Source organism: Cydia amplana, chromosome 10, assembly GCF_948474715.1.
Source record: "Cydia amplana chromosome 10, ilCydAmpl1.1, whole genome shotgun sequence".
Classification (NCBI taxonomy): domain Eukaryota; kingdom Metazoa; phylum Arthropoda; class Insecta; order Lepidoptera; family Tortricidae; genus Cydia; species Cydia amplana.
In genome coordinates, this window is record NC_086078.1 from 4,285,486 (window position 1) to 4,307,653 (window position 22,168).

General features: G+C 37.5%; 5 protein-coding genes across 6 annotated transcripts in view; 2 read left to right on the top strand and 3 right to left on the bottom strand.

The window, feature by feature from the left end:
* Window positions 1–14,823, top strand: part of LOC134651330 (transferrin) — a 37,559-nt gene extending 22,736 nt beyond the window's left edge. The window contains exons 7-15 of the mRNA XM_063506402.1: window positions 431–635; window positions 3,074–3,242; window positions 9,609–9,735; window positions 9,991–10,175; window positions 12,154–12,241; window positions 12,662–12,740; window positions 13,155–13,250; window positions 13,835–14,094; window positions 14,588–14,823. Coding sequence (XP_063362472.1) covers window positions 431–635; window positions 3,074–3,242; window positions 9,609–9,735; window positions 9,991–10,175; window positions 12,154–12,241; window positions 12,662–12,740; window positions 13,155–13,250; window positions 13,835–14,094; window positions 14,588–14,680 — 1,302 coding nt within the window. The 3' untranslated portion in view covers window positions 14,681–14,823. The remainder of the gene's footprint in view (window positions 1–430; window positions 636–3,073; window positions 3,243–9,608; window positions 9,736–9,990; window positions 10,176–12,153; window positions 12,242–12,661; window positions 12,741–13,154; window positions 13,251–13,834; window positions 14,095–14,587) is intronic.
* LOC134651460 (acylphosphatase-2-like) overlaps window positions 1–22,168 on the top strand; it is a 199,337-nt gene that overhangs the window by 166,281 nt on the left and 10,888 nt on the right. Inside the window, exon 2 of the mRNA XM_063506570.1 lies at window positions 21,600–21,768. Coding sequence (XP_063362640.1) covers window positions 21,631–21,768 — 138 coding nt within the window. The 5' untranslated portion in view covers window positions 21,600–21,630. The remainder of the gene's footprint in view (window positions 1–21,599; window positions 21,769–22,168) is intronic.
* Window positions 14,776–16,524, bottom strand: LOC134651444 (succinate dehydrogenase cytochrome b560 subunit, mitochondrial-like). Of its 2 annotated transcripts, XM_063506551.1 has the most exons (4): window positions 16,469–16,524; window positions 16,329–16,391; window positions 16,025–16,257; window positions 14,776–15,153 (listed from the first exon to the last, which is right to left on the bottom strand). In XM_063506551.1, exons 2-4 carry the CDS (start codon window positions 16,349–16,351, stop codon window positions 14,867–14,869), a joined length of 543 nt encoding a protein of 180 aa, XP_063362621.1. In that variant the 5' UTR covers window positions 16,352–16,391; window positions 16,469–16,524; the 3' UTR covers window positions 14,776–14,866. The 2 variants fall into 2 exon arrangements, with proteins under 2 accessions (XP_063362621.1, XP_063362622.1); XM_063506552.1 differs by having other exon boundaries at window positions 16,329–16,471.
* LOC134651669 (succinate dehydrogenase cytochrome b560 subunit, mitochondrial-like) lies at window positions 17,483–18,493 on the bottom strand. The gene is made up of 3 exons (XM_063506768.1): window positions 18,471–18,493; window positions 18,149–18,381; window positions 17,483–17,776 (listed from the first exon to the last, which is right to left on the bottom strand). Exons 1-3 carry the CDS (start codon window positions 18,491–18,493, stop codon window positions 17,490–17,492), a joined length of 543 nt encoding a protein of 180 aa, XP_063362838.1. The 3' UTR covers window positions 17,483–17,489.
* On the bottom strand, window positions 19,489–20,352 carry LOC134651532 (succinate dehydrogenase cytochrome b560 subunit, mitochondrial-like). The gene is made up of 2 exons (XM_063506635.1): window positions 20,120–20,352; window positions 19,489–19,798 (listed from the first exon to the last, which is right to left on the bottom strand). The coding sequence occupies exons 1-2, from the start codon at window positions 20,304–20,306 to the stop codon at window positions 19,512–19,514; spliced, it is 474 nt and encodes a 157-aa protein (XP_063362705.1). The 5' UTR covers window positions 20,307–20,352; the 3' UTR covers window positions 19,489–19,511.

Below are 22,168 nucleotides of genomic sequence, written 5' to 3' on the forward strand. Positions count from 1 at the left end.
AGTACTCTACAGGCATGGACTAAGATGTCATCATCATTAATCTTCATGAAACTCAAGCCTCAATCGAATTTAAACTGTTGTGAGACATACTACTAACATTGAATAATTTTACGATTTAGACTCGCTTGTTTTAAGTCACCCGCGCGACATGTTTCGCAGAGCCTAGGTCTCCTTTCTCAAGGACTAACAGTGCGAGACCTAGGCTCTCCGAAATCGTAAAATTATTCAATCCTTTGCCTCCCCCACTTCCCTAATCTCCACACAAACCAGTTGCGCGCTCTCCTCAATTCGTCGGTTCCCTGATATCTTGACCGGATTCTCTTGCTGTTACTGCATGATTTGGTTCCAAGTGGTGGTTAAAAAAATATTATCCCTTCTACATGAAGATACAGTTCAACTGCTTCCATAAAACCCACCGTTTTGTACTCAGCTCCCAGTAGGAACCATTCCAGCCAGCCAGTCCTCCGAGAACCCGGACGAGTTCACGTACCTCTGCGCGGACGGGTCCAAGGTTCCGATCCGGGAGAAGGCCTGCTCGTGGGCGGCGCGGCCCTGGCAAGGCCTGCTGGGCCATAACGACGTGACTGCCAGTCTGACGCCGCTCAGGGAGAAGATAAAGCAACTTGCTGCTGCTGGTATGTACCAGAATCATTAAAAAAAAACTCAATGACTAGTGCAAAATGTCTGCAGCACTATGTATAATTGAGGTTAACGCCATCTAGCGTTATTTCGTCGCATTACTTGAAACCCCTAAGCACATCACTGTTAGTACTCGAGTTGTATATTAATACCAGTTAGAGGGAAACTCACTTGATGGCATTAAAATCAATAAAGAAAAACTCGATCGTTCGTTCGTCGATCGTCTTTCGATCAGGTCACGTGTCCGTCTTACGGTCACGTGACACCTGTTACGAGTTTAACATTTTTTTCCCCACCTCAAAAAGTGCACAGCGCCGCTAAAGAAGTTTTCACTTCAAAAATCAAAATTGTTTAAAAAAACGGGCTCATTTAGACGGCGCGCGAACTCGTATACGATTTTAGTTACATTGCGGACCATTGAGGTTACGTCAATGCAGCCGACCGATCAAATGACGTAATGTAATGAAACTCGCATGCGAATTCTCGCACCGTCAAAATGAGCCCTAAAATGGGGTCAACATTTTTGAAAGCTGCATTAAAGTGTAACTTTCCGTGTAGTGTAGTAGTGTACTTTACTCGGTTCTGGCCTCGACGGAAGACCATCAGCGTTGGGCCATCCAGGCTCACACCATGCTGAGTCGAGACCATTTCTTGGCTAATTTATCTGTTATGTAATGTTATGTCACGTTATGTGTAATAAGTTTGTTTTTAGTTTCTCTTTTTATCTGTTTTTTGCCACGAATAAACAATTTCTATTATATTCTATTGAAGGTAATTCGCTTTGCCTGGATGCCTGGTAAGGGCATGTGATGCAGAGGGCTGTAAGTCGTACGACAAAGGGGATATTTTAAAGTAATGTCGCGACTGAGTAAAAAATAACTAAAAGCAACTTCAGCACTTCAGTAGCATATTTTACAAGCAAGAGACAAAATAGACATATTCGTGTAAGTTGCATGACGAAATAAACAAAGTAAATGTACCATGGTTCACGTAGGTACCTGTGGATATCTAGGTTTAATTTATTTGTCTGGTCTGGTGCCGCAATACTCCATTCAGCACGGACAATTTTTTGTGGTTATTTCAAACAAAACATTTAATTTGATATTGGCATGCAAACCTTTCGGGTAGATTTTCATTCCATCTGTGATGGCAAATATGTTGTATAGAGGTCAATGTATTTAGGTGTACAAGAGTTACGTACCTACGATTTAAACCGACCGGGCCGACCTATGTACCACACAGCGGCAGCCATTTTGGCTCGGACAGGTGGGCTGGGCAAGATGCGTTTTCGATGGGAATAGTAGAATCACCATCAGTCATATATCAGAGGGACCAAGGTGCTCAAAAGTATCTGAGCATGCACTTGAACATGTTGATAATACAGAGCTTGTTCTGTTATTTGTGAACACCTTGGCCGCCCCGATATATCTGATGGCGACTGTAGGTATATTAAAACGCCACTTGTTCGTCACGTTTGTCGTTTTCTTCTAAATTACCTAGTTTAAACGTAACCCTATGCATACTCTTACCACGCAAATACTGCCCAAAAGTGAATTATTATTTGCAATCTCTGTTGACTCGACTAAAAGCGAAACCTGCATGCAAGGTCGTCTGGTTTGCAGGTGCCCAGTATTGATATTGGTCGTCTGTCCTCTTGAATATTCGTACAAGGTACTTATAAAAATGTACATACGATTATGAATTGTATACACGTCAGACTTAAGGCCAAAATCGGTAGATACCGAATTTGGTCTGAAGTCTGCGGAATAAAATTCAACGCTATCTATATGTAGGTATGCTATGCATAATTCTACCATAAGTCCATAACATAGTTGAAATCCTCTCATACATATAGTATGTAAATTACATTTAAATAAAACAGCATTTAAATGACAGGTCATGATCCAAACAAAGGATGGATGGAAGTAGCCATGTAAAAGTTTAGGCTTGTGCTTACGTCGGCATGCAAAACAAAACAAACGAGTAACGACAAAGTTAAACATAAGTTTTAAGTACCTACCTATTTATGTTTGGCTCTCGCGAATCGAACCCACAGTCCCGCAACCTCAGACTTTCAGAACAAATAGAAGATATTCCATGAGTTTAAAGACTTTCATTGTGTTACAAGTTACAAGCACATTTTCACCTCATCTCAATGCTGCGAAAGTTTAGAGTTTTAGACGATTCATTGGAATCATTGGCCTAAGGCCTAACGGGCGTGATAAAATAAGTTGTTTTTAAATACGAAATGACACGCCATGTCGCCATACAAAACTGTAGAAAAACAAATAATACTAGAATTTCGCGAGGGTACATAATATCCTGGCTTTTACTCAGAGCGAATTTACTGAATCGGTACTTCACGTAAAACTTGGCGAGATACAACGTGGGTTTACTCTAATAACACTTTCTACTAAATCCCGTTTTTCACCAGGAGCCGCCACAAAGCCCCTGCCAGACTGGTTCGCCAACGTGCTCGGCTTATCGGAGAAGATACACCATGTAGCTGACAACATTCCTATCGCTCCTGCAACGTACCTGAAGAAAGCCAACTACACCGAAGTCATCGAGAGGGGACATGGCGCACCGGAGCCAGTAGTCAGGTACGTACCATATATTTCTACTTCCTAATAGCCGTTCCCCGTCTTTCTCGCTCTCTCTCTCTCTCTCTCTTATGAAATTATTCGGTTATTTGATAGACGACCTGACACATAGGGTTTGCAAATATTCGAAACTTTCAGGTATTCGAATATTCGACTTTTTCTGACGAAGTATTCGAACATTATAATAATTATTCGAATATTATAAAAAATAAGAAAAGGAACGAGAAATAGGTTTATTATCGTTTTATTCAAAAGCTTTTTTCACATATTGCTTAAACTAATGATATTTTGCAGAAATCCACTTAATTAACTAGATTTTATCATCCTAGTGTAGTTGCTCAGAGTCCTGTAAAAAGGCCTTTAATTCCATTGTATTTTGAATCTTTATTGACTTTATTTGTTTTGGCAAGTTTTTATTTCTAATGGTCGGCTAATTATATAATATTTGAATATTTAAGGGTAAAAGTTAGTTGACTACTGGGTGGATTATTCTTCAACTAAAGGTGCATGGTTAGATTACCTAATTGGGCAGGTTTGGTTCGATCAAATTTGTTTTCTTTCAAATTGAGTTAGTATTCAATGTATTCACGAAGTCTATCGAGAGGAATACAGTAAAAATATTATTTCCTTCGTATTTGGGTACCTACCGTTCCTCATTCACTGTAAATACCCGGAAAACACACAGAAACTGTAACTGCAGCGGATGAAATAGATTTTTTTATAGTAATAAAAAATATTCGAATATTCGAAACCTGAGCGGCCGAATATTCGAATATCAGAACAGGTCGAATATTCGAATTGCAAGCCCTACTGACAGAGAACATTTAATAACGAACCTCTTGATTTGTGTCATATAAGCGCACTGCTTACGCTTTACAGACTCGGAAGAATAGTTTGATTCTCCACCAGACACACGTAGGTGGGCAAATTCACAGGCAGAGCTTTATCAACTAACTCTATCCTATAAGCACCATGTCATACTAAAGTAAGTAAAATAGTTAACATCACGCAGCTAAGTGTGTAACCTATTATTATAGGCCCTTTGATTTTTTACCTTTGACGGGCTCAATGGCGTAAAATTTGTCACAAACATTAAACCCGTAAATAATTAACTCCTCTCTAAAATAGATCAAGTTCTAAATACGGTAACTAATATTTTCCATCATGGACACGGACTTCACTAACACGGTACTTGCTGCCCAAACTCTCAAACAACGTCAAACTCGTTCATAACTTCAAGTTCCACAAGCGCCCCTAGCTTGTCCAACGCAAACTTTAAGATCTAAAGCTTCGCATTAACCTTTTAACCTTTCGCCCTATTGACATACTCGAGGTATTTCCTAGCAGTCATCAAATCCAATTTGAAATCTAATATCGTACACATAAGGTTCGAATTACATGGGGCTCGTTTTTACAGAGTCGGAGCGTATTCCGTATGCGTGTCGTGAACGTGACGGATCGGCTGAAAAGATGTTTTTATCGTCCCTTTTCAATGTCGGAACAAATAAGTAGCTGCTATATTTATTGAGACGGTAAATGGGTATGCGAACGCTATAAATAACTATACTGGTGAGGTAGATAAATGCTGCGCTGGAAGAATTTAAAGTAGGTAGGTTAGGTAGCCATTTATTTCGGTATTTGTTTCAACGTTTAGAATTTTAGAATTGTAAGTTTGCAAGTTTGTTTAAAAACAGGACTTAGTGACTATTACAAAGTAAACTTCCAATTACAAAATCCTTACTGATAATATTGGTCTCTTATTAATCTATATATATTAATCTATCTATATATATTAATCTATCTATATATATTAATCTATCTATATATATTAATCTATCTATATATATTAATCTATCTTCTATCTATATATATAAATGCAAGTGTCCTGACCTTTGAGTATATAGCCTAAGGAGATGTGATAACGTAAACTCTTCGAACAAATTTTTTCACCACTTTTAGCGGGGGGCAAGGTAAACACCTACAGCACACCACCAAAAGATAAGTAACTCAACAGACACAGATTTTGCTGTTGCGACAAACGCACACTACAATAAAATTCAACACATCAAAAATTACACGCACACAGACAGAGTTTTCACATAACTATGCAGCATACATACGAACATAATAGTGATGGGTCACATCTGAAGAATGAGTCAAATCAGTTTGATGAATGAACTGAATTGTCTTATACTATTTATTATAAAATTGTAAAAGTGAAAATTCTGTACATTGAAGATATTAGGTAGCCAATAAAATGATTGTTTGTATGTATGGTTGTCTGTATTTATGTGTCTTTGTGTCTTAGCCCGCACGCACAGCTAAACTGTGGAATGAACTGTCGCCCGCGGGTTTTCCGGGTTTATAGAAAACTAGCTTTTGCCCGCGGCTTCGCACGCGCAGGAGAGTTTTTTTTAAATTTTGGACCCCCATTTCACCCCTTTAGGAGATGAATTTTGAAAAATCCTTTCTTAGTGGACCCCTAGACCTTACAAGGAACCTACTTGCCAAATTTGGACTTTCTAGTCCCAGCGGTTTGGGCTGGGCGTTGATTTAAGTCAGTCAGTCAGGTCTTTCACGTTTATATATATAGATTTGAATTTCGCGCCTTTTTTTTACTGACATTATTTGCTTGATCAGCTATATTAAACAAACTGCAGTGATTGAATGAATGAATGATTCATTCAATCATTCAAATGTTGAGTCGCTTTTTTGACTTTGTCACATCCCTTAAGATCGATTCGTCCCCGTACCACTGTATTCATGTTTACATTTTTCTGTCGTTTATGTATCGCAACGGTTTTTTCTTTAAATGGAGATTGTACTTCAATATACATTTAATAGTTAGTATAAATACTTATTTATGATAGGAAACCCAATCTTGTTGCGAATTTGAGCTATCAGATCACCTTTTACACGATAATACTGAACAAGTCACCATTTTTTAAGAGAAACTTCTCGCGACACGGAACGATGCAAAATGGCGGTGAAGCGACTTCAAGTAGTTTTATATAACGTGTTTGAACAGTTGACCAATGTACTTTGCCGGAGGGGGTCGCCCGTGTATCACATCTCCTTAGGCTATATACTCAAAGGTCCTGACTGACTGACTGACTGATTCATCAACGCAGAGCCGAAACTACAAAAGCAAGAAAGTTGAAATTTGCACACTAGGTTGCATTTGTAAAGTGCAAGAGATAAGAAGCGATTTTGAAAAATTCAACCCCTAAGGGGGTTAAAAAGGGGATGAAAGGTTGTATGGGGTTCAAGTTTTAGTTTAAGCTAGGAATTTAAAACTTTGTGAAAATGTATTGTATTCAAATACAAGAAAACTAATTTCAGCGTTTTCGAAAATTCATCCCCCAAGGTGGTGAAAAAGGGGTTGAAAGTTTGTATGGAGATCAAATATTTTTGTGAGTGTGGGACGTGAAACTTTGTATATGGGTATGTTATTATAAGACAGTAAAAGTAATTTCAGCGTTTTTGAAAATTCATCCCCTAACAGGGTTAAAAAGGGGTTGAAAGTTTGAATCCATTACAAATGCTTTGAAACTTCTTAGAAAGGCATAATAGCCGATTACAAAAAACAGTAATTGCGATGTTTTAGGAAATTCGACCCCTAAGGGGATAAAAAAGGGAATGAAACTTTGTCTTGGGGTGCAAATTTTATTTTAAGCTAGGACCTTGAAACTTTGCAAAAAGGTATTAAATTAAAAAACGAGAAAACTAATTTCAGCATTTTTAAAAATTCATCCCCCGAGGTGGTGAAAAAGGGGTTGAAAGTTTGTACGGAGATCAAATATTATTGAGAGTGCGGGACTTCAATCTTTGTATAAAGCCATATTATTAGATCTCAAGAAAAGTAATTTCAGCGTTTTAAAAAATTCATCCCTTAAAAGGGTTAAAAAGGGGATGAAAGGTTGTATGGGGTTCAAGATTTATTTTAAGCTAGGAATTTAAAACTTTGTAAAAATGTATTAAATTAAAAAATAAGGAAACTAATTCAGCGTTTTCGAAAATTCATCCCCCAAGGTGGTGAAAAAAGGGTTGAAAGTTTGTATGGAGATCAAATATTTTTGTGAGTGTGGGACTTTAAACTTTGTATATGGGTATATAATTATAAGACAAGAAAAGTAATTTCAGCGTTTTTAAAAATTCATCCCCTAACAGGGTTAAAAAGAGGTTGAAAGTTTGAATCCATTACAATTAAACACTTTGAAACTTTTTAGAAAGGCATAATAGCCGATTGCAAAAAAAGGAATTGCGACGTTTTAGGAAATTCAACTCCTAAGGGGGTAAAAAAGGGGATGAAACTTTGTCTTGGGGTGCAAATTTTATTTTAAGCTAGGGCCTTGAAACTTTGCAAAAAGGTATTAAATTAAAAAACGAGAAAACTAATTTCAGCGTTTTTAAAAATTCATCCCCCGAGGTGGTGAAAAAGGGGTTGAAAGTTTGTACGGAGATCAAATATTATTGAGAGTGCGGGACTTGAATCTTTGTATAAAGCCATATTATTAGATCTCAAGAAAAGTTATTTCAGCGTTTTCAAAAATTCATCCCTTATAAGGGTTAAAAAGGGGTTGAAAGATTGTATAGGGTTAAAAAAAATTTTAAGCTACGAATTTGTAACTTCGTAAAAAGTTATTTCATTAAAAGAGAAGTTTTTAAAAATTCATCCCCTATAAGGATCCAAAAGGGGTTGAAAGTCTGTATAGGGTTCAAATTTTATTTAAAGCTAGGAACTTGAAACTTCGTAAAAAGGTATTTTATTAAAAAACAAAAAACCCTATTCAGCGATTTTAAAAATTCATCCCCCGAGGAGGTGAAAAAGGGGTTGAAAGTTTGTATGGAGATCAAATATTTTTGAGAGTGCGGGACTTAAATCTTTGTATAAAGCCATATTATTAGAACACAAGAAAACAAATTTCAGCGTTTTTAAAAATTCATCCCATAACAGGGTTAAAAAGGGGTAGAAAGATTGTATAGGTTATAATTTTATTTAAAGCTAGGAACTTGAAGCTTTGTAAAAAGGTAAAGGTAAAGAAACTAATTTCAGAGTCTTTGATAATTCATCCCCCAAGGTGGTGAACGGGGTCAAAAATTTGTATGGAACCCAAATATTTATTTGAGTGCGGGACTTGAATCGTTGTATAAAGGCATATTATTACAATACAAGAAAAGTAATTTCAGCGTTTTTAAAAATTCATCCCCTAAAAGTTTAAACAGGGGTTGAGAGTTGGTAGAGGGTTCAAATTTTATTTAAAGCTAGGAACTTCAAACTTCGTAAATAGGTAGTTAGGTAGTAGGTTTTATTAAATAGTGGACTTGAAAATCTTCTGCGGGTTGAGAGAGATTATATCGAGAACAAATGTTATTCAGTTAGGGGCTTGAAACTTCGTAGCCAGGTTGTGAAAGACAAATCTCATGCGTTGTATGATAATTAACAAATGATTAACCGTCCCTACTGCTATCTTTTGCTGCATAATGTTCTAAACTAAACTAATGTAGAATGTATAACCACCAATATACAAATCCACGCGTACGAAGTCGCGGGCAACAGCTAGTTACCTATATGTAGTTAAAAAAAAGTTAAAGATACTGTCGCGGAGCTCCTGACCAATAATGAAATATCAGAATTGCTTCTTAATATGGGAATTGTGAAAAAATACTTATTTTCATTGTGGACGTAATCTACGCGACAGTTCGTAACTTTTTCCACTAGTTTGGAAAACAGTTTGAAGATTTATTAGGAGTTGCAGTTAACTTACAAGTTGCAGTCCTTCTTTGAGAAGTTCATCCTTTAAACTTTCGTATTTAGCTTGTTTAAATTGAGTAGAGTGAAGCCAGGTTTTGTAGGAGCCATTTGCACTATCACAGTACAAATATTGTATTATAAGAGCTTTTATTTTGATAAGTAAGAACACTAATTTCCCATCTATCGTACAAACATTTGACTCACAGATTCATGCATACTCGTACCTACTTACGTCGTTCGACTGAGATTTGAATTGAACATCATGGAACTAACGATTTTAGTACACCACATGTTCTTAAACCTAACCTAACGAAAGGTTAAGGATGTCACACGCTAGACCGGGCCGGGCCCGGGCTGAGGCGTCCGACATGTCATTTTCTATGACGGCTGATCGGTGATCACGTGGTGCTTTCCATAGAAAACGAAGCGCCGGAAGCTCCGGCCTGGTCTAGCGTGAGTTATCCTATTAAGGTGCCGGTCACACAGGCGCGTTTTCCGGGTGGGACGTGAGCGGGGCGCGCCGCTTTTACATACATATAATAAAACGCTCACGCCCCGCCCGGAAAACGCGCCTGTGTGACGGAACTTTAAATCTTTAATCCTTGTTTCAGACTGTGTGTGACATCAAACGTAGCGCTCGCGAAATGTCGTACCATGTCGACATTTGCGTTCAGCCGCGACATCCGTCCCAGGCTCGATTGTACCCAAGAGGCCACTGAAGCGGACTGCCTCAAAAGCGTATGTAAACACACAAAGCAATAAGCGGACTTATCAACATCATTCAGCATTGTCAGCTGTGAATGATGAAACTTCCCATACAACAAAATTTCAAAAACGGTGATAGGCAGTTCGGTGCAACCAACCCTTAATCAATCTAAATATGTAGGAACTCAACAACTCAACCAATGTATTCCAATAAAACCAGGTTTAGGCACTCTGGGAAAATCTACTTAAAAAGAATTCAAAAATCCCGGATAAATTTCAATTACACAGGTCCAAGAAAACGGCTCAGAACTCGCCGCCGTCGACGACATGAAGGTGGCACATGCTGCGAAGAAATACAACCTTCACCCAGTCTTCCATGAGGTGTATGGGGAGGATAAGAAACCGAAGTATGCTGTGGCTGTTGTAAAGAAGAGTTCGTCGTTCCAGAAGATGGAAGATTTGAGGGGAAAGAGGTAAGTTTAACAAAATATATTGAAAGCATTGGGGCCGAAACAATTAGGTGCAATGTCGAAAAGCCAAAGTGCGGAGTGCGGACATTTGAAGTGATAAGGCAATGTGGTGGTGAAAAGCTACGAAGAAATAACAACCTTCGCCCAGTCTTCCATGAGGTGTATGGGGAGGATAAGAAATCGAAGTATGCTGTGGCTGTCGTGAAGAAGAGTTCGTCGTTCCAGAAGATGGAGGATTTGATGGGAAAGAGGTAAGTTTAACAAAATTTATTGAAAGTAAAGGGGCCAGAACAATAGATGTCGAAAAAATCAACGTGTAGACATTTTGAAGTAATGTTTAGGCAATGTGGTGGTTAAAAGCTACGAAGAAATACAACCTTCACCCAGTCTTCCATGAGGTGTATGGGGAGGATAAGAAACCGAATTATGCTGTGGCTGTCGTGAAGAAGAGTTCGTCGTTCCAGAAGATGGAGGATTTGAGGGGAAAGAGGTAAGTGCGAATAAATACCGTGTAATTGGGACAATGATTCTGATCGGAGCAGCGCAAGAGGTACAAAGGTGGACATGAAATGGGGATAGTGGGAAAATGGTGTGCGTAGCCAATTAGGTACTTATGCTATAAAGACATAAAGCTTCGACCCAATCTTTTTTTCCTTAAAGTAGGTATATTAGTGCGGACAAGAAACCGAATTACGCCTTGGCTGATGTTCTCTAAAAGACTTCGGTCTTGATGGTGTTGACAAATAGGCTACGGTGACTGCTTACCATCAGGCGGGCCGTGTGCTTGTTTGCCACCGACGTGGTATAAAAAGAAAGTTCAGCTGGGGTAAGATGAACATACATTTTCAATAGAGCCATAGGCAGAGGGCAGAATGACACATTGACAATCCCCTTTGCCTTAAATAAATCCATCAACGTTAATAAATGAAGGACGCAAAACCAAAACAGGTTTCATTAAACATGACAAGATTGATGATTATCAAATAGGTACCAACACAAATTCATGCAATTTAACATTTCGATATTGACGCAGCGTTCATTAGTCATTACAAACAAGCCCGATTGGACGCATAATTCGAGAGTAATTAAGTAAACACTAGTTTTGAACGCTTTAATTAACTAGCGGACTGCTAAAAGCTACAACTTTACTGAATTAATTAACTCGGGGACTTATTACTATGGCCCATCGTTATTTATATTATTCTTATTTTTATTAAATCGTTACAATTTGGTCTATGGTAGTAGCGAACATGGATCCAAAATGTAAACCCAGCATTCACTGTTATAAAACTATGACATTTTGAAAGTAGGTAACCGGGCCTTCTTAGACACAAGTACCTAGTCACCTGCAATAATATGTTACTCTTCGAAGGCCTCAAAAATATGTGACACGTTATTTATGGCTCTACAAATAAGATCGTGTCAGATATTTTTGCGGCCTTCGTTGTATAACATATTATTGCAGGTGACTGTACCTACTGATGAATTTCGGACCAAGCTGACTGGCGTGATTTTCATTGAAGTTTGACGTTTATGTTGACAGTTCCACACTTTGTCATTGCAAAGTCTGTGCGGAGTTAGCTTGATGTGTCTACTAGGAGCGCATATTTGACAGCTGAAGTAGATGGCCTTCTAGGTACAGCCCCTTATATTACCTATCCGGTAACTAAATAAGGTATACTTCGCGCTACACGTTTGTATTTTTTTCTACAAAACTTCACCGCACCGTTCGACAACGTCTACTTCAGCTGCATAATTGAAGTTACCTACTTTACGTGCCTTTATACTGTCAGCAGCAGAAGTTGCTAAGCGGGCGAGGTGTTCAAAATGATCTTGACGCGACTTTATTGTTAAGAGAATAAAAGCGTGTCAAGGTAATTTTGAACACCTCACCCGCTTAGCAATTTCTGCTGCTGACTTACTGTAGGTACTTAGTTTTCTGTAGGTATACCTAGCAAGTACTAACTAAACCAACTTTCAGGTCATGCCATGATCCTTACGGAAGCTTCAGCGGACTCGACGCGCCGCTTTACTACCTCATCAACAAAGGGCTTATCACGCCTGACGACGTAAGTACAATATTGAACCTTAAAATAAAAGCATTAAACTGTTAAAGATCGCGCCTCTACGAAATAGCCTGCATGGATGGAACATCAGATGAGTACTTAAACATTCCTGCATTTCTGTGAGATGTCATCTCATAAAAATGTATGTTAAGGCAACTGCCTTAAGAAAACTTTCTTCATCCATCTATAAAAGTTATGTTCGGTAAAACTTGCTCTGAGATACTCTTTTTTGGTTCCACTAGCTTGGTTAATGGCGACGTTTTCCAATTTTTATTGTTTTTTGGTACAGTCGCCGCCTGCAGCCGTAAAATGCTATACTAATATTGCCAATTGAACAACTTTAATATTAAATCTAATTGTAACTATTTTTAACTGACCGAAGGAGGTTCTGTATTCGGTCTCAAAGTAACTTTTCTTCCGCAGTGTGTGAAGAAAGTCGGGAACTTCTTTTCCGGAGGATCGTGCTTGCCCGGCGTCGACAAAGTCGAAAACAACCCGAAAGGTTCCATTTACTAATTAATATTTACTTCTCATATTGCTACATGACTATTTAATTTCATCGCTAGTAACTAGCAAATTATGTTGGGCTTTTACTATGGATACTAATATTGATCTTTTGAATTAGTTGTACCAAATAGCTATATCGGGACATTCGGGACATGTCCTTATTTCTGTGGTAACAAAGGTGTGTTAGGAATGTTAGGATATGTTTGGCCATTTTGACTATCACTATTTTGATACTGACTGTACTATAATAAATCATCATTTGCTTTAAAAGTAGCCATTAAATATCTAACTTATCTTAATAGGTAGGTACTGTTAAAGATTACAGTGGTATAACTTAGAAAAGGAACGCTCAAATTAAAACGTGACTTATGAGATTGACTGTACTTTTCATAGTAGACTTTTGTTTCAGGCGATGACGTAACGCTCCTGAAAAAGCAATGTCCTGCTGATAAAAGTCCTCTGACTTGTCTTAAAGACGATCACGGGGATGTCGCCTTTGTATCAAGTAAGTACCTATAGAATCTTCTTTTCTCACTCTAGCCTCGTGCCGCCATACAAAATTATAGCCAAGGAAGTTAGAATCTTGTTGTATTTTCAATTAGATTGAATTTCATTTGTTCGAAAATTTTACGAGACAAATGAATGCTACCTACTTTGTGTTTAATTAAGGTTGACATTCCATCGAAACTGAGGGTACATCATCGGCCCTAAGGAGATTTATGCCACAAAAATCATTACAAAAGTACTTCCCAATACAAATGACATTACCCGAGCTATCACAAGCTTGCCTACGTTAACAGTGCCAGTGGGGAGACACTCCTGACTTCGGGCAAACTCGGCTCCGTTCGGCTCAGCATTGTTTCTAGCAATTATTAGGGTTGACACAACTTGACGTCCCTTTACGTGCACGACCACAGATAAGATAATAATGACTTGAATTTTGACAACCCTAAACAGCCGAAAGGGATAAGTGTCCTTTCTGTACGGTACTTAGTACTACACTAAACTTATTCTGTGACTGTGGCAGCTCCTGTACCTTCATTTACTCTCAGAGATTTAATTAAAACTCTAATATGAATTTCCCACCAGGCACCGACCTAAGCAATTACGACGCCTCCCAATACGAGCTACTCTGCCTAAACCGGGACAGCGGTCGCGATTCACTCACCAACTACGCGACCTGCAACGTAGCCATGATGCCATCACGCACCTGGGTGTCTGCTAAGGACTTTTTGTCTGATGTGTCCATTGCTCATACACCGCTTAGTTTAGCCGAGTTGCTGGATAAGAGGACAGACCTGTTCAACATCTATGGAGAGTATTTGAAGAATAATAACGTCATTTTCAATGTAAGTAGCTACAGTAGTACTCTATAGCTAACACACATTCATTGTCACCCAGCCAAACAAGACATCCGCGCCAGGCCACAAAAATTTCGTCATATAAAGCTGTAGTACCACGATCCCGTCTATCGGGTCGTCCGGCCTGGGAACGAAATCATAAAAATACCCGATAGTCAGGTTTTCGGCACTGAATGTGTTAAATATAAAAACTCCTATGCTGCCTGTTGCTAAATCTTGTTTTTTCGCCCTTATTCATAAAACTTAGCAACATCTTTCAAACCTCTGTTAAATGTTGTCTCTTTCTAACAAACAAAATTTCAAAAGGACAAACTATCAACAATTTGTTACATTTGACAAAATTTTATGAATAACGGCATTCATTTTTGAATAACGTCATGAATAAACTATTTCCCTGTTAAATTTAATTTAACTATGTACTTAATAAAATTCTGGCAAAAGTGAGATGAAATTAATATTAAAATTACTTTTATTTTCTCAGAATGCTGCAACCGGACTTGCGACCACAGAAAAACTCGACTTTGAGAAGTTCAAAGCAATTAATGATGTTATGTCAAATTGTGGAATCGCTTAAGTGCCATTTAGTACTGACTTACTAATTCTTATTTATATTTTGACCTATCCTGACTAACATTTAAGTACCTATAATCATAGAAATTAAACAAAAAGTCTGATTTCAATAAATTTATTGCATTTTTCTTACATGGAAAATAAATAGAATACCACAATGTACTGATGTTTTACTCTAATGAGACTATATTTATAGACAAGCTAGGAGAATAGTGATAGCAGTTGCCGTAGCCAACATAGCATAGCCGGTTGTGTAGACTTCCTTAATAGTCAAGCCCTTTGCAGTGTCCCAGTATAGATGCCTCAGTCCATTGACAAAGTGATATCCGAACGGTGCGGCAAGGATGAATTTTGCAAGGAAGATAGTAGCCGGAGACAGGTTGAGGCCTTCAACCATGGTAACATAGTGGGAAACGTCGTGAGGAAGGGCTAACGCTCCTACACCTAATACTGTAGCATACCCTGTCAGCATCATACCTAAAAGAGAAAGTCTTTTTTAATACTGTGCCTATTGAGTCCTTTAAATTTTAGATAAACGCAATGATATCAACAAGGGTGCGGAGCATTAGGATAGATAGATAAACCATTTATTAGCTTGCCACAATACACACATTAGGGTTGGCAATGCGCATGTAATGTAACGGAGTGGCAGGAGTCCATAGGCTACTGCTTACCATATGCTTGTTTGCCACCTACATTGTATAAAAAAGACTATCAGTATGCTATTTGATATGGAAATATGCCCTTAAACCTTAAGCTCTGCAGAAATGTTTACCATATTAATAGTCCATTTGAATCCTGCCAGCTTTATAGCTAATAGCTATTTATAGCTAATTCTTGAATCATAAATTTAAAACTTTGAAAATGTTAGTAGATTTAAAGACAGATCTTAACATAAAATTATATGTTGAATTAGATTATTAATAGACAACTCAATTGCATATCAGTTGCAAAAAAAATGTGTCAACTGAGTACCTAATCATAAATTCACATTTATGTCTAATATGATTTCCTCTGCTCTCCAAACCTTATTAATCAGTTTTAGATTAAGAAAATAAACAGTCAATAAATATATTGCACAATCCATTAATTTCTTAATTGCCAATTAGTAATGTCACTAAAATAGGTAGCAATAATATGGAATTATATTTAATGTCCCTCTGATAAATATAATGGGAAAGTTCCATCTATATTTCCCACATCAATTACTTATTGCATCTATAAGATGCAAATTAAATAATTGTATTGCTTGCTATCCCTTTAAAATACAAAACAGAAAATCATGTGACTTTCGCAACATCAAACATAATAATTGCTAAGTAATAATTACCAATTCAAAACAACTCACCCGCAATTCTATGGGTAATAGACAACATGCTGGTCAGCTGAGGAGCATAGATCGTAAGATGAGGCGACATTGGGCGGTGCAGACGCTCATTCCTAATATCATGGTGTTCATTCTTCTCCGGCTCAAATTTTTTAAAAGTAATCTTAGGCACCCCCGCCGCCTGGGCGTACTGAGCGGTCCCCAGCAAATTAGGCAACCTGCTGACGTTGCCAAGCACAGACCTAGCACCCAATCTGTAAACATGTCACAATTTTAGTCACTAAAACAACCTAACCCTATTACATAATAATTTATTTCCACTGACCTGCCGCAACAATAGAAAGCCATTTTTTATTGTGTTTGAGACACTGCAAGTCGTCGTAGCCTTCTGCAATATACACTACGAGTTAAAAATAATCGAATAAATGCAATTTTTATTTCACACAAACAATATTTTGCACTCACCACTGAGTCTGACAAACTGGCACTGTCAGTGTCAAAAACTAAACGTTCGGTTCTACTTCCACGGGGCGCTTTCCGTTTAGATATTAAACTTAAACTAACGATTATTTATTTACAAAAACATTGTTTTAATTCGTACAATATTTTAAATATTAATAGTTAACATAATAGGCAACATTACCATGTGTAAAAGTAGTTTGGTAAGCCATTTCCGTCAGTAGAAAAAGGCGGCTAAACTGAAAATTGTGTGCGCGAAGGGTTTCTTCCACACAAAATTTTACATTCGCGCCGATTTCTTCTGACAAAGTGAGTTTACAGAGTATATATTGATTAATATCAAGATCTTGGAGGATATAATCAAACGGAGACGCCATGTCTGTAATTTTCTGTACAAAACAGTCTGCCGATTTTTGCGGGGGAGGGGAACGTCAAATGTATGCGTAACGTAAAAATAGCCATGTCAGATAAACGTCAGTCCATACATTGTGTATGACCGTTGGCCGCCTATTTTCGACAGAGGGGAAAGCCTATTAATGGCTACTCCGTTTAGTTGTATCCTCCAAGATCAAGATGAATATTTTGTACAACTGACCTTTCAACCTGCTCTACATTATTGCAACAATTTTTAATTTGAAAAAGCTAAACTTTAAACAAAATATTCATAAACAAGTAAACATAGGTACAAGATCGAGTTTCGTTTAGTTGAAAAAATAAATTAATATCTACTCAAGTACAAGTTGCTTGTTGGCTGATCTGGTAATAGTGAGAGTGGGTTGTCGGAATATTGGCAATGAAATAGTTATTTACGATACAAGTGCGAAAAAGAGGAAACGAGTGGCGATAAATTAAAACACGACCCAAGGAAGTGTTTTAAATCGACACGAGTTGCGAATTACTTATTCGCACGTGTATCGTACAACGTGTTACAGTGCATATAGTTCTTTAAAATTTGGCATTCGCTCGAAAAGTGCTATTTTACGCACTAGTGCGGAAAAATAGGACCATATGTACTGTAAATATAAATTTATAGAGCTGCTAAAACAAGAGTAATAACCGTTGCTGTGCCCAAAATAGCATAGCCAGATGTGTAAACCTCCTTCATAGACAATCCCTTAGCAGTGTCCCAGTACAGATGCCTCAATCCGTTGGCGAAGTGGTAACCGAAAGGCGCAGCAATTATGGCTTTTGCTAGGAAGAGAGTTACTGGAGACAAGTTGAGCTCTTCAATCATGGTTATGTAGTGGGATACATCGTGAGGAAGGGCTAATGCACCCACGCCTAGTACAGTAGTATAGCCTGACAGCATTATACCTAAAATATATTTTTCTTTTAATTCATTGTCTTCATACACTCAAAATATAATTAAAAAAAAAGATTAACATTTTGGGCTTTCACGCATAAATTATATAAACAACAATTCCAGAATCTTTGTATGCGCGGTTGAAGTACAAAATAATGTAGTTGATTATTAAAGGTAAAATATGAAAAATATCAAACAGGAAAAAAGTTATCACCATAAATGGTAATTTTGGACATTATGTATGTGAGTGTGACTTGTATCTGTTGTAGCATTTATAAGATGATGTCCAGCTACTAACAGAAGCTGTCAAGAGAAAGAAATGGAAAAATATAATAAAGTTAAACCCAATTCAACACAAAAATAAAACTTTTTTAACTTCTTACCTGTAGCTCTATGAGTAATAGACAAAATAGCAGGCAGCGGGAAAGAATAGATGGTTATATGCGGCGATAATGGCCTGTTGAGACGTTCGTTTCTTATATCATGGTGCTCAATATTCACTGGCTCAAACATTTTGAACGTAATCTTCGGTACCGCCGGTACCTGGGCGTATTGAGCCGTCCCTAGCAAATTAGGCAACCTTTTGAAGTTACTTAGCATGGACTTAGTACCCAAGCTGTAAACAAAAGTTATACCAACATAATAAGTATTGACTAAAACTAAATCTTTTACATATTGTATTTTTGATAATTAAATTTCACTGACCTGCCGATACAACAGAAAGTCATTGTTGGAAACATTATTTGTGTTAATGCAAGTCGTCGTAGACTTCTGTAACAAATCAAAGTTATTGAAAGAGTAGACAACATCATTTATATTTTAATTACAAAAACAACGATATTATTTTGAACTCACCACGGTTGTCCCAAAGACTGCTAAACTGACACTGACAGTGACACATGTCACGTGCTGTCAATGTCAATAAAACAAACATTTCGTTTTTTACGTTTCTTTACATATCTTGATAACATAACAAAACAAAGTATTTTAGTGAATCATATTTTAACACATTTCCAGTGCAAAATTAAATTTTACTCCTCAAGTCCATTCTAATATTGATTTATACTAAACCAAATTCGGTTTTCGCGGTAGCCGCTCACCGCGAAAACCGAATTTCGCAAATTACGGGCATTTTTCTCTGTCACTCTAATTACGCCTTCATTGGAGTAAAAGAGAAAGATCCCCGTAATTTGCAAAATTCGGTTTTCGCGGTAAACCCTCAGACAACACACCCAACTTGCCAGAAGAAAAAGGCGCGAAATTTCATTTATTAGACATTTTTGAAATTTGACGCCTTTTTTACTGATAAAGTGCCTCTGCCAGAGTGTACATAATATGTGCCGTATAAATGTATCCTTTGAATAGGATGGACTGGACTCCGGAGAAATTCAGTGGGTACTTATCGACACAGAATGTTTTAAATGCTACCAGAGGGCCTAGACCGCCAACATCGAAAAATCGAAAATCGTTATTTCGCGATTTTTTCCGTAGACCCTCTGGTGTTGAGTCAACCTCAAAAAGTTTACGGGATGCAGTTATGCGTTAGAAAGAGCCAAGTAGCAACCGTTATTTCGATGACGGTCCAGAGGATTCATTTCATATCCTTTCTTCCATATTCGCGAGGCAGATACCGAAATTGTGATTTTCCTTTTTCGCGGTTAGTGCATAGTTGCATCCTGTAGACTCACTGAGATAAGCTACTTATTTTACTAATTCGTTTTGTAAGTTAACATGTCTAAATAAAAGTTAGCGCAAAGCAAACAACACCGCCAATATGCCTCCAGCTATAATGGCCTGATAACCAGTCTTGTACACCGATGATTTATCCAGAATCTTGCCTATGTTAAACAAACAAAAGCGAATGCCACAGAAATAATGGTAGCCGAATGGGAGACCTATCATAATCTTAAGAATAAATATGAGAAAGCTGTTTAAGTTCAGGCTTTGTATGATTGATACGATGCTGTCGATGCCATTGGACAGGAACAGTGCGCCACCAGACAACATTATGGTGTAAAACGTTAGGATTGTACCTGCAATCAAACCAAAATTTAAGCTACACCGAACACCGAAGTTCGGAAATTGCTGGTATCTTTCTCTTTTACTCCAATTAAGGCTTAATTACGGTTACAGAGAAAGATGACCGCAATTTGCGAACTTCAGTGTTCAGAAATAGCGGTGAATAGAAGCCCGATGTGCCTGAATTCAACCAGATGAGAGAGAGTAACTGGTTCTTAAACTTCTAGCTTCTGCCTTCTATTCAAGGTGGTGGACAAAATGAGAAATTTAATGACTGTAGGTCTATTAAAATAATGAGACCAACATTTTAAGCTAAGTTAAATAAGCTCGACTACCAGTTATGCGTTGCGCTATTGAAGTCATAGCAGGCAAGGTCGGCGCATAAATGGTCAAATGTGGTGACATGGGTCTTTTGAGCCGCATATTCTTGTGGTCGTGGTCTTCGCGACACGGAGCCTTGTAAGGCTTGTACATGTAATCTCGGCAGCCCACTTGGCTTGTGTGAATTGCTTTCAGTAGCATGAAAGGCACTTTCGTACTGCAGATAGGTTCATATTGGTGGGAAATGCTGAAAAAAATGTTATAGTTTGGATTTTTGACGTCTTTCAGAATGTGAAGAAAATTTCAAGTAATTCTAAATAAAAGTTAATAAAAGTAAATAATAGGAGGCACAATAACTCAAGGTGCCTAAAGCGTTCTCGGCGTTCAAAGGGTTAACTCAATGCATAATATCAAAATACCTGTTTCTTAATAAAGTGTGCCGCATTATACATTCAATTTTCATGAAGTTCATAGGTTTACAAAACATTTCGTAGAAGCTATGAAATGAATATAAGATTATAAAGATAATATTATAGTTTATAAATTTATAACTACAATGACTGATGACTGTCTGAATGCTGTGTGATGAGCAGTGATGAGCGATACCCGTCAAACTTTTTTATAAAATACAAACGGCAACTTTTTCTTTTTATTTCGGTTGCAAAAGTTTTTACTGTGATTTATTTTTAAGTCCCCTCCAGACTATGTGCGTGAATCGCGGTGCGAAGCCGCGAACGCGAGTGTGGAGGGGGCTTTAGATCTTCTAGGCCAAAGAGTAAAGTTAGTATACTGGGTCAACCAAATCTTGTCAGTAAATAGGAACAAAAAAACTATACTCATCCTTTTCTTTTGGGTGCTACTACTAGTGTTAGACAAATATACTTAGTATGATTCTCTCTGTCTATGTTTGAAATCAAACAGACCTTTGACACACTATATTTCTAGGCAAAGAATATTATATACACTATTATTTGCTCACTTTCTAGCACCTGGTTATATTCTCTTTGCTCACTAGTTCTAAAGACATACAGACACACCCACTTTGTAAGTACAAAAGGCACGAAATTAAAATTTTCTATGGGAAATCAACTCTAAGCGCCTACATTATTAAAATTTGCCGGCTTTTTCTACTGATAAAGTGGGTGTGCCAGAGTATACCAGTCGTCTACGTTCTGAAACCGTCAATCACGAAAATCGAAATTTCTTTGTCTACTTCTCTATCGCTCGAATATGCAAGAGTGATAAAGAGGCAGATGTAGTCATTAATTTATGCTTAGTTAAGGGATACATTATTGCAATTTCTTCATCTGTAAAATTATTTACAAAATCATTGGATGGATGCTTTCCGAACGTACCCGCTTCTGAGCTTTTGAACTTTTGACATTTATATCTATGTGACATGTGACTGACACTGACAGTGACACTCAACTCTAATGATTTTGCCGTCTTGCGGCTTTTTATCCCAATCGCGCGGCTCAAAAATAATATTGAAAGCCACTGAAACTGTTCTGAATCTGGCTATTTAATGTATCTTCGTGTGTTGCTTTTAACGAGTGCTGTGAGCCTTTTGAGATCTCATAGCACTACTGCAGCTGCGACCATGGCCCTCAAGGCGTCGGATTTCGAAGTTTTTGGCCGGGTTCAAGGAGTGTTTTTCCGAAAGGTAAGAGAACATACTTTATTATATCTACTAAATATATTGTTATCAAGAAATTACAGTAAATGAACATTATTAAAAAAATTGTTTTGTGTGAACGGATTGTTATTGGTACTTCCTTCAGATGAATGAGTTAGATTTAGGCCTGCCTTCAGCCTGCTCATAGGCAAATTATTCAATAACTCTTATTAAATTTCTCGTTCAAATTATGGACTAGGCTAGGCTTCAATAAAACAAGGGTTTTGTTTAGTCTTTATATATTTGTAAGGAGTTTTTAACAATTGCCTCCCTTCCTTTGAAAACTGAACATATTATTATTAATTTATAATATACCAAGATTTCTTACTTGGTATTCAAAATATTTTTTAGGGTACTTACTTAATACTGTGTAATTTTTTATGATAAT